The sequence below is a fragment of the Lepisosteus oculatus genome, chromosome 8, assembly GCF_040954835.1.
Source record: "Lepisosteus oculatus isolate fLepOcu1 chromosome 8, fLepOcu1.hap2, whole genome shotgun sequence".
In the NCBI taxonomy this organism is placed as follows: Eukaryota; Metazoa; Chordata; class Actinopteri; order Semionotiformes; family Lepisosteidae; genus Lepisosteus; species Lepisosteus oculatus.
The window spans coordinates 9,243,343-9,255,507 of NC_090703.1; the positions used below are offsets into that span (position 1 = coordinate 9,243,343).

General features: G+C 39.1%; 1 protein-coding gene across 3 annotated transcripts in view; it reads left to right on the forward strand.

Moving 5' to 3' along the window:
• LOC102688782 (latent-transforming growth factor beta-binding protein 2) overlaps positions 1 to 12,165 on the forward strand; it is a 128,145-nt gene that overhangs the window by 93,619 nt on the left and 22,361 nt on the right. Inside the window, exons 20-33 of one of the 3 annotated variants that reach the window (XM_015350349.2) lie at positions 7 to 129; positions 479 to 601; positions 841 to 966; positions 1,207 to 1,332; positions 2,474 to 2,599; positions 2,787 to 2,912; positions 3,359 to 3,484; positions 4,390 to 4,512; positions 5,200 to 5,325; positions 5,453 to 5,578; positions 6,396 to 6,521; positions 7,371 to 7,490; positions 7,994 to 8,119; positions 10,971 to 11,093. In XM_015350349.2, coding sequence (XP_015205835.2) covers positions 7 to 129; positions 479 to 601; positions 841 to 966; positions 1,207 to 1,332; positions 2,474 to 2,599; positions 2,787 to 2,912; positions 3,359 to 3,484; positions 4,390 to 4,512; positions 5,200 to 5,325; positions 5,453 to 5,578; positions 6,396 to 6,521; positions 7,371 to 7,490; positions 7,994 to 8,119; positions 10,971 to 11,093 — 1,746 coding nt within the window. The remainder of the gene's footprint in view (positions 1 to 6; positions 130 to 478; positions 602 to 840; positions 967 to 1,206; positions 1,333 to 2,473; positions 2,600 to 2,786; positions 2,913 to 3,358; positions 3,485 to 4,389; positions 4,513 to 5,199; positions 5,326 to 5,452; positions 5,579 to 6,395; positions 6,522 to 7,370; positions 7,491 to 7,993; positions 8,120 to 10,970; positions 11,094 to 12,165) is intronic. The other 2 variants (XM_015350352.2, XM_015350353.2) reach the window with 2 other exon arrangements.

A 12,165-nucleotide genomic window follows, 5' to 3' on the forward strand; every position in this document is an offset into this window, starting at 1 on the left:
TCCCAGACGTAAATGAGTGTCTTGTCCCTGGAACCTGTGCCAATGGAAGATGTGTCAATTCTGAAGGCTCGTACAGGTGTAGCTGTAGCCCAGGTTACCAAGCAACACCAGACAGTGGGAGCTGCCAAGGTAGGCCTCTAGTTCAGATTTCAAAATTCAAATTTTAGGCAAGGTTTGCAGTATGAAGGAAACTTTTTTGAAAGAAAATTAGACAGCCAATAACAGCTTGTGTATTTACTATCAGATGTTGATGTTACCTCACAGAAAATGCTAAGATTTTCCCATTTTTTTATTGATAGCCAGTTTTAATTCAAAGTTTTGAAAATATAACAAAATGAGATCAGTTTAGTGAAGTCAACATTTCCACTTCTCTTGGTCATCCTGTAAGTCAACCTATTGACAGGGTGTTGAGAATTTCCAGATTTTAATTTAATGTGTAATCAAACTTTATATTTGTTTTCTACTCTTCCTCTCAAAGATGTAGATGAATGTCTTCTGCCTGGGGTCTGTTCCCATGGTAACTGTGTCAATCTGGAAGGCTCATACAGGTGCAACTGTAACCTCGGTTACCAGGAGTCGCCAGACAGTAAGAGCTGTGAAGGTACAGTAGGCCCGGAAAAATGTCGATCGTTAAAAATGTAAACTAGGACTAATTTCAGTAAACATTTTTAGAAACACTCCATACTTGCAATATAGATTTACATGTAGTATATGGAACTGTTTTCCAGTTGGCCCACAGCTCTGTGAGGAGAGGACTTTTTAACCCTTCTGTGTCTTATGGTTAGAAAATATACTTTATGTTATAAATATTATCTTCACTCTCTTCTCTTTTGGCTTCAGACATCAACGAGTGTGCAACACGTAATGTGTGTCCCAGTGGTATATGCACCAATTCTGAAGGTTCCTATTCATGTACTAGCTGCAGGCCTGGATATAGGAAATCGGCAGATGGGCAGACATGTGAAGGTATAGTAAAGTTTCACCAGCTTTGAAAAATATACAGCTAGGACAGAAACTCAAATGCATAGAAATCATATTGTGTCAATTAATCATGTACTGCCCATGAAACATATTGCATCATTACATTGTATCATTCTTTCAGTAGGGCTGTTGGCAGTTTGATGTTGACTTGTTCTTGGCTACCAGATTGATTTGCATTCTGACACATGCAGTGCATCTAAGTTTCCTTGCCTGTCTTTGTCCCAGATATCAATGAGTGTGCATTAGCCTCTGTCTGTCCCGGTGGAGTTTGCACTAACACATTAGGCTCCTACACATGCTTGCAGTGCAGGAAGGGCTACAGGCTTTCCCTGGAGAAGCAGAGGTGTGAAGGTTAGTGTGATGTTACCTACCTGGGTACACCCATGTCACTTATTACAGCAATTACCTGTCATTCTTTTCAGAAGAACATAAGTAGGAGGAAAATAGAGAGGAGGCCTTTCAAACCATCTAATATGTTAGGTTGTTAGTGACTAAAGGATCTGTGGATCTCAACTAACCCCTTTTGAAAGCAGCCAGGGTGTCAGCTTCAGCAAAAGGCATTCACAACCCTCAGTGTTAAAAGTGCCTCCTTCTCTTGGTTTTAAATACACTTTCATATGGTTTGTAATTGTGTCCTCTGGGTTGAATTTGTCAGAGCCATTAAGGATTTTCAATACTTTAATCAGATCCACTTGTAGTCTCCTCTGCTCTGGACTAAAAATATCTTTTAGCCTGTAAGTGTAGGACATACCATTAAATCTTGGAGTACACAGTAGCTGGTCATCCAATGACATCATAATCACATGCTAATACAGTAGCGTCTATTTGTTACATTTTGTTCCTAATACTCCTGTCATTTAATTATAAGCATTTCATTGCCTGGTCCATAGACATTTTGTTTCTTTTGAAGAACCTTGGGTTCTCTTTCTGATTTCCTTTGGGCTCCCCCTCCTTCCGTATTAAATATATTGGAATTTAGGTTCAATATATTTTCTTGCCTCAGGTTAATGTACATGGAATTGTGCCAATAGCCTGCACCATCAAAAGATTTTCACTGTAGATTTCACAACCACACTGTGCACAGCACACAAAGTCCTTAGCCTCTGGTTGTGTTTAAGGATGGTGCATCTCCAGATATTTTCCTTTCCATGGTGCAGGCGGGATTCTAAAAACTACTGGTTTGATCCTTGCTGGTTTGCTTCTCAGTGCCCAACGTCATGACTTAAGGTTTTCACAAATGGCAGCTGTTAGTTAACCCACTTATCAATTACTATCCCATAGCACAGTAATGTAATCTGAGATAGTAACCTTCTCAGATGAAAGCAATAACCAGAAAGGCATTACAGCAAATGTCAGAAAGCAGTGAAGAGATCTGGTAGGAAAATAAATTGATAAGTGTGATACAGCTGGAAGGCTCTTACACAAATGTTTTTTTGTTGTAGTATTCTACTTAGCCTGGTGATGATTTTTTTTTCTTGTGGTATCCTTACAGATATCAATGAATGTGCTTCCCCCTCCATTTGCCTCATTGGAATATGCACTAACACTAACGGATCATACTTCTGCACAACCTGCCCTATAGGATACAGACCAGCAGCAGATAGACAGAGCTGTGAGGGTAAGCTAGCTAAATGGATTTTAAATGTTATTGCTTCAGTTTGTAACCAACTTATTGGAGCTGGTTTTCTTTACAAAGGCTCTTTGTAAGCCTTTTATACTATGATCAGTATTAATGGTGCTCTTTTTATTAAAAAAAAAAACATTTGTCTTTTCTTCATGGATGTGTTCTATTGTATCATTTGCAGATATCGACGAATGTGCATCCTTTAATGCGTGCCCAGCTGGAATCTGTACCAACACTGAAGGTTCCTTCTCCTGCACTAGCTGTGGTCCTGGATACCGAATATCAGAGGATGGACATCAGTGTGAAGGTATGGAAATTCCAAATGTATAAGGCATGCTTATACAGTATGTTTTGCAATATCCAATTCTTCTGTTCTCCAGGTTGCTGACTGCTAAGGATGTTTCTTAACACAGTGTTTTTTCTTATTTCCTCTTTGATTCCTTATTATATTATGCACATTCCCTAACTTTGAGTTCTGGGTTAGCCAGCACTGTGTTGACTCTTTGTCTTCAGAAAGTAAAGTTTATTTCTTTTTTCACTCTAATTTAATACACTATCCTCCTAGCTGCATAAATAAACTAATTTAGCACTCGTTCAAACAATGCTAGATTTCTAATTAGTTCCAGGTGTATCTTCTCACTGACTGTGAGTTTCTTGGTGGACAACCTGCAAAGCTTTTCTCCTGCCTTTTTATCTTTTTCTTCTGAGTTATTTTTTCTCTTGTTCTTTTGTCTTCTGAACTTTTTGTCTTAGACATTGACGAGTGTGCTGTGCCTGGTGTTTGTTTTAACGGAGTGTGCAACAATAATCCAGGGTCCTACTCCTGTATCACCTGTGGGACTGGCTACAGGCCGTCTGCAGATGCCAGCACGTGTGAAGGTAGAAGAGCCCTATTAATCAAGAACTGTCATTAAATTGTCATTAAATAGACCTTTTAATCTTTGCATTTCCATTTTAAAGTATCCAGATAGTTACACTATTTCTAAAAAAAAAATCGGAAAGTTCCCAGGTCCCTGAACCAGTAAAGGCAATCATTCGGATCACAATTGGGAAGCAGCAGTGTGGTGAATTTGTCAGGGCTCTGCACTTGAAACTAGAGGGTTGTGGGTTTAAAGATTAGTTTGGGCTCCAGTAAAATGCGCATTAGTGTAAATGGATACACATTAAGTTGCTTTGGCTAAAAGCATCAGCAGTATAAATGAATAAAAAATAAGTAAATATACTGAAAGCTTATCAATCCTTATAAACCTACAGCCCAGGCTTGGTGATGAGCTGTCATTAGTTGATGGCAAATAGAATTCTCCAGATACCAGTGCATAATTAGCCAAGTCCAGATGGTTTTTCAATGGGCTTGAGTTCATTAGAGGATAAATGGCTTGTAGAAGCTAGCTATGTGGCTGCGCTGGAGCCAGTAAAATGACAGTGTTATCACTGAGAGGTGCCATCTGACTTTATGCTGCTGTGGATGCTGTTCATCACAATGTAAAAAAATGGCAGGTAGCTCAACCTTGCGGGTTCTTGGATAAACTGTCCCCATCCATCCCACACAGGTTAAACAATTATACTAGTGAGTTGAGGTGATAATATTGGAAGAAAAGTGCCAATATCAAAACATAAACAGAGAAATAAAATGTATTTAATGCACACCACTGATTTGTGAAAGATATAATTGCCCCTCATCCTTATAACAAGATCCTACAAATGTCTGTTTCATTTTTAGTTTTCAAGTGGTTGTTTTAATACAGGACTGTATTTTTGTCTGTCTTCTACTCTTCCTCTCGAAGATGAAGACGAATGTCTTCTGCCTGGGGTCTGTTCCCATGGTAACTGTGTCAACCTGGAAGGCTCACACAGGTGCAGCTGTAACCTCGGTTATCAGGAGTCCCCAGACAGTAAGAGCTGTGAAGGTAGGCCTGTGAAAATGGTAACGATTTCCTAATGGAAATTAGGGGGGACATGTACCCATTCCTGAGTACAAATACAGGCCACCACACTGCTTTTTCTTGGTCACACTAATAAATACCCTTCCACAATTTCCAACACCACTACCAGTCCAGTAACCTCTTGGGAGTACATCAACATAAGGCCAGGTTGGTGTTCCTCAAATGAAGCTCTTTAAGGCCAAAGTACCCTTTCTTGTCGGGATTGTCAGTATCTGAAATATAAATATTGACTAATTTTGTTCACATTTTTGTGCAATTAGACAGCACCGGCATTCCAATATATTGTTTTATTATGTATTGAGAACAGGACAGCTACTGTATGTCATTATGCTCTCCAGTCTTTACCTTCATATGTCCAGCTGATTCTCAGATGTGAGACTGTAAAATGGTATAAGGGCTTTTCCAGCTTCTCTGTGATATATAGTACCTTCAGCTAAAGAGTGACCTCACTCTCAGCCAAAGTAATCTGTTCAAAACAAGTAGTATGAGTTTCTTTTATTTCATCCTGCTGTTCATACCTTAAGTGAATCTGAAATTCCTGCTGACATGAATGAAAAGGAATAATAATGTGTGATATACATTGTATTTGTGTGCTTGTCATTAATTTTCATCATCTGTTTTCATCTTTTTGTCCTCTAAACTTTGTCTTAGACATTGACGAGTGTGCTGTGCCTGGTGTTTGCTTTAACGGAGTGTGCAACAATAATCCAGGGTCCTACTCCTGTATCACCTGTGGGACTGGCTACAGGCCTTCTGCAGATGCCAGCACGTGTGAAGGTAGCAGGGCAGCATTTAAAGAGATCTCATTATGTTGACGTTTTAATTCTTTAACATGCCTGATGTTTTACTACCCACTGGTAATCTAAACTCACTTGGCTTTGTTTCTGTCCCTGTATTTCCTCAGATGTGGACGAGTGCTCTTTGGCAAATGTGTGCCCAGGCAGGCTGTGCAAGAACACCCAGGGCTCGTTCTACTGCAGGAGCTGTGAAGAGGGCTATGAGCTGTCAGAAGATGGCTACGGCTGTGAAGGTAGAATCACATGGCCAGGTTGCCCAGCTGCGCATGCAGGCTGGCTGTAATCTCTGAAGTAATGGCTTGATAAAGCTTTTGGATCTCTGAGTTACTACAAACATTCCGGAGAGAATAAGATACAATCGTTTTCGGTATTTGTTATAAAAATAATAAACTTTCTCTAAAGTCCAAATAAAGCATTCTTGTTTAACATCATTGATTTTTTTTCCCCCAGTCTGGGCTCCATTTGAGCTTGGACAGCTTTATAGCTGCCTTGTCTAGTGTTTTTACTGATGGATTGGTCTGTCAGCCAGCATCCATCGACTGTCTGAAATCATCAGATTGTGAATAATGGGTTTTCTGTTTACACTAAGCTAGCTATCTCTTAGCATTTAATTATGAATGGCCAGAATCATTTATTGTGTTTATTTTGAGCACAAATTGTTTTGTTTAGTCAGTGGTTATCTGATTAACTGTAAGCACTGTTTTTTTCTATATTTTTTTCATTGAAAATTTCTGTTATGCCCTATTAATGAAGATGTGTTATTAAATTCCTGTGAAAACATATCTGCGTTGCACTTAGAAGGGCAAATATTATTCTTAAAAAGAATACCATATCTTCACAGCTTTCTTATTTCACAAAAACATCATCGCCAAGAGCTTCATTTATTAACTTTCTGAGGTCTAACATTTGGGTTGGCTCTTCCCAGGCTGGCAGTGTTCTGTGGTGATGCCTGCGCTGCTGCCTGGTGATGAGCACCATGCCAAGATCCTTCTGCGCTGTTTGTCCCCCTCCCTCCTGTTTGACTCTGTGTCACCCGGTGTGTCTTCACAGATGTTGATGAATGTCTCTCCCCGGGGGCCTGTCCCACCGGCGTCTGCTCCAACACAGAAGGCTCCTACACCTGCACAACCTGCGATGGAGGCTATAAGCTCTCTGCCGACAAAGGGAGTTGTGAAGGTATTTGCATAACGCATAACACGCTCATATTAAGGGTGGAATGGAAGTATTTTTAAAGAAGACTTTTTTTCAATAACCAATGCTCGTTTACTCTAAAGCAGAACATAACTACAGTGTAGCAAAGGGGTGTTGACCATCCTCATTGCATAACCTCTTTTGAGGGTTCTCTTTATTTACTTGTCACTCCTGAAAATGTGTTTTGTTTATGCATTTCTGCATTTACATTTTCCTTATTCTTATATGTTAAAACATTCTTAATGTTATTATTAGTATTAGTCTTTTCTCACTTGTTCTGGATCCACACTGTCATCCTTGCTCTGTTTGTTCCACCATTTCGTGTCAGCCTCAGCGCTGGTTTAAATGGAGGCTCACCTGTCCATCAAGAGGAGCAGGGGTGGAGTTTAGGGGATTGAAGATGGCATGGTGTAGTAAGATAGTCTGGTCACAGTCTTTCTGGTGTAACCTGGTCTGTGTGTTGCTAGTAGTATATTCCTTGAAGAAACATAAAGCAATGTATTATTTCTGTTGAATGTATTTCCCTTTTGTAAATGCACAAGAGAGCACTTTTTTGCACAAGAACACTTTAAACAATTGTTTGCACTGTCCTTTTGACTGACCTATTTTTGACTACTATTTTTGGCTACCCCTGGACTTACTGGGTAAGTAGGTCATGAACTCTGAGACAGTGCTGGACAACAGGATTGCTGCTCCTCAGATTTAAAACCATTGTGGAATTATTACTGACAATCAAAAGCACGAGACCTTTGGTGCTCACAGCTTCCGTGACTTGTGAATGATTCTCTGTCACAGCCTCCCTGACTTGTCCCCCTTTGCCGTCTGCCTGTGTAGATCAAAACGAATGTGATGATGCTGACAGCTGTGTTGGTGGAGATTGCATTAACACCCCTGGGTCCTACAGCTGCTCCTGTCCTCACGGCTATGAGCTCATTGATGGTTCCACATGCAGAGGTACTGAGAATGGAAGCCTCCCATGCAGTTAGGGCAGATTTATTATTACTTTCTTTTGCTGCTTCTATTAAAAGCACCTTGTGTTCAACAAAAGGCCATGCCCTTAAAAAAAATGCGTAGTTTGTGTTGTTCATATGGTAGAGTGGTAGAAAACAAGAACATAGTTAAGGCAATAATTTAACGCAATACAATGGCCAAAAACAAAGTAAGGCACAGAAATCATTACAATTCTAGGATAAGAAGAACAAGTACAAAAGAAAAGTATGGAAATTAAAAAACTATTACAAGGCATAGAAATCATAATACCAATCCAATCTACAGGTGAAGTTTGAACAGTAGGATGGTGGAAGGAAGTCAGGAATACTTTTAGATAACTTGTTCCTTCACAGGAGTACAAGGAAAGAGAAAATCAGTAATTAACCTGACATTGTTAGCTGGCACTGTTTTGTTGCAGAGCACCAATCATTGCAAGAAATTCAGTTGGTATTTGTTCTTTTTTTCAGACGTCAATGAGTGCCTTAGCCCAGATATCTGTGGTCTAAGTGGAGAGTGTCTGAATGCAGAAGGCTCCTTCTTCTGCCTGTGCTCCCCTGGCTACACCATCGTTGGAGATGGAATGGGCTGTCAGGGTAAGGAGGCAGAACCAGCCACCCCACACCAAGCAGAATCTTCTCTTGGGTTCAGAAATTGAGGGTTCACACAGCGTTTCTCTTCAGTCCCAGACAGCCTCCTGTAGTGAGACCTTTTCCATCTATTACCCTGCGCTAAAGACTTGCCAGTAACTGGGCAGGACAGACATTCCTGCGTTCCGAGTATGCCTAATGCCTGCTTGGGTGCCAGTTTGTTTAACCTAAGAAATACTTGTTTCTCTCTGGAGAATGAATAAAGAACAAAATAATTCAATACTCCCAATTGTATCTGGCCAGACATCAAGAGTCAGCTTTGATGTTGTGTGATTACAGGAAATTTTGACACCATTCCAGACTCACTCACTCCCTCTACAAGCTCACACCAGTATTGAATAAAGGTTCCCAGAAATTCCAGTCTAATACAGTCTAAGACAAATGCCTTCACCTCTGTCAGTTCAGTACACATTTTATTGACTTTCCTCTTATTACAGTCTGATGTATTTTTGTGAGTCATGTTTGTTTATGAGTTCAAGTTTACTTTTACCACATATAGCACATTTTTCAATAGTTAGGCACAGTTCCCTTCTACCTAGTGTAAGCAGAATAATTTTAAAAACATAATTATCTTACATTAAATAACTGTTTTTATACAGTATATTTTCAAACTCTTTTAAGTTTCTCCACATTCCTTATTTAAAGGACGGTTGTGGTTTTGCTTTTTTGTTACCCAAAGCAATTTGCTGAAAATTGTTACAGAGATTTCAGCTCTCTCCTCACCCATGTGCAGTATGTACTGTATGTTTATTGGTATCCTAGGCCACTGTATGTCCGTTTCACTAGGGCACACTATATTCTCTATTTTGATGTTTAAATCTAGAGTATATTATTATATAGTTATCTTGATGTAGAAATGTAGATTTCTAAGATTTGTAATGGTCCCAGTTTGCTTAACTGTCTTAAATTATTGAGATCAGTAGTCATTTCATGACATGACATAGACTTTTCAAAAATCGCACCCTGTTCCTGTTTCTGCAGGGACGGTATCAGCAACATGTGAAGTAGAATCTGATCCTCACCTTTCAACCTGTATTTAGAATCGGTCAAGTTATGATATTTTATGTACTGTAGTTTTGATATCACCATGGGCTATATACTTCCACATCTGTAGGATTGTGAAGATGAACTATATTGTGATGTGTTTATTATTATTTTGAGTTTTGGTTCTTGCTGTCCCAGTTTTATCCAGTTTAACAAAAATATGGTACATTGCTGAAAGCTGGACCAGTTTGTTCAGTATTCTCACAATGAAACTCATTGTTGTGGTAAGAATAAACTTATAACAGAATTGGATCTTGGCACCTAAATTGCAGACAGTTCTCATCTTTCAAAGAACAATTATCGTAAGGGGGGAAAACGTATTTTGCATACTAGAAATATGCATCGAGAGTGGCTTGACTGTCCATGTGCCAAGTTTACCAGTTAGGGTCTATGGTCTATGCAATGTGTCAGGCATGTATTAAAGAAGGACCTTCATTTTTCTTTTTTTGACACTGTGTCCAGATCCAGGTGTTTGGTAAATCTGCAAGTAGGGACCTGGCAACATTTGAACATTGTTAAATTCTCCCCAGGGGTCATTTGTCTGAAGCAAGAGACAACATCTAGAACATTGTATTATTCAATGTGTATTGGCTCACCGCCACTGAAAATATTGCAGTTTAATTATCCAATAAATCAGTGGAATGGAGTATTTTTATACCGCCTACTTTACATGCGACATTTACAGCTATTGAGTGGACAGGGTAAAATAAAAGCTTTTGCTTATTCTTGACTGCAAGAGCAGAGTGGAGCGGGATTTCATGCTGTGCTCAGAGTGATTTAACGAAATGACAGGGCAAGTTAAATCAATTATGAACCTTTCAGCGTGCTCCTGCAGGTTGGAAAAGTCAGTGACTGTGATGGCAATAATGAAATCAGGTGTTGCCTAATGAAAGGGCTGTGGGATGATAGTTAAAGTGTCAACTTTCATAAGCGTGCAAAAAGCTTGCACCATATTTAAGCACCAACACAGAGTTCACCCTTCCTGTCACCTGGTTCCTACATGTGTATTTGGCTCACATCTAGATTTTCAGATTCCTGATGGATTATTGCATTCTTTTTTCAGTTGCATAGCAAAGGTAAACCTGTTTTTTTAAACAACTAATAATCACTTGTATAAGCAAAATAAATATTAGTGCACATTGGAGTGGCCTGTTAATTTCTTAATTCGTAACAGTTAATTTAGTGGACACTAAAAAAATTATTGGAGATGCTTTTAAAAAAAACTCACAGTACTGTGCGATAGAACATAGCATAAAATGTTTGACCAAATTCACAGAGTACAGGACTTTTGCACTGGAGTTGCAGTATAAAGATGAATCTTTTAACTGGGTTTAAAAAAGTCCACGGTCACAGAGTTTAAAGGATTTTGGCAATGAGTTGAGTTAAACGCTTGTGGAGATACATGACGGAGGGCTCTATAGTTACCTTGTGTGGACAGGTCTCGGATTAAGTGCTGGACTGTACCCATACAGTAAGCCCTTAAGGTTCCCTTGAGCAAGACTGTTATGTGATGTCATCTTTATGCAGTTTTTCTTTTGATAAATTATAGGAAGTATGGTGGTTCCTAATCACATATTAAAGCCAACCTTTGTCGAGATGCAGATCTCCAGTATAGCTGAGCCCAAGGATAGCAGTAGAGATGGTGGACAACAATGTTGAGGATTGGTAGAATCCGGAAGCTGACTAGAAAACTTTCCTGGCCTCTTTGAGATGAGACTTGGCCATCTCTCTCTTCTCTTTCTCTCCTCACCAGATGTGGATGAGTGCAGTGAGGGAACCATGTGCTCAAGAGGACAATGTCTGAACACAGACGGGTCCTTCCAGTGTGTATGTGAAACAGGATACAAGTTCTCACATGAAGCTGGTGACTGTGAAGGTAAGAACAGGTGGATATCATTGACATATCACATTTCCCAGTTTCCCCTGCTATTTGACCTTGTTTTACCCATACACTATTCTACAATGTTTTTCTTACTTTATACAGAAACAATTCTACAGTGATCTAGTGAAATTTTCTTTGAGGCCAACATTGTTAATCTTATTATTACTATTACTTTTGTTAATTTTAGTATTGATATAACTGTCAAATGAAAAGTCAGACAGATGATGTTTATTGGAATGCACACCAGACATTGAGTTCAATTACAAAATGGTATGTTGGCAGCTCATCAAAAGTCTACCTTCAGATGTTTTTTTAAAGATTCTTATCAGTGGATATTAAACATTTCTAAAAGGCAGGCAGGGCTTCTCATTCAAACTAAGCTTTAGAGCACTATACTAATGACAGTAAAATACTAGTGGAGGTTATGAGTGATGTGTTGATGCTCATAACATATACTGTACATGATCTTTTTCCGAATTGCTTCTGGCACATTAATCTACATCCCCACATCAGCTTTTACTATTTTTGTTGTTTGTATGCTTTTTACAAATAAAATAATTTAAATTATATGTAGTTGCTTTCTTTAAACTTTAAAAGTGCTAAGAGCAGATATCCTCCATACTTCAGAATATTCATTACTATACCGAGGTACTCTGTGGTGTTCAGTGTTACAGTAGCACAGGTTAACAGGGTTTGTCAGATCTGCAGATGAAACTTGTTTTGTCCATAATCCAGTATCACAAAATATATCAACATTTTATGTGAGGTTGTCCAAAACAGAATTGTCTATACGGCTTTCATTCTAAACAGTACAGAAGCCAAAGGGAAACCACATTTACAGTATACCATGCAAATTGATGTGAAAACCATCCAGTAGAAGGGCAAAACTTAGAAACGCTTAACTTTGCTCAAGACAAAAAGGACAATAAATTTATGGCAAGAAGCACTTTATCACATAGGAAGGGGCTATTGCTTTGTGAAGTCCTCATGAGCCAGTGTGGGCACAACTCTAGCACTGGTAGTAGATTTCTTTTTTATTTAGTAGTTGATGGAAGTGGTCTTGAAG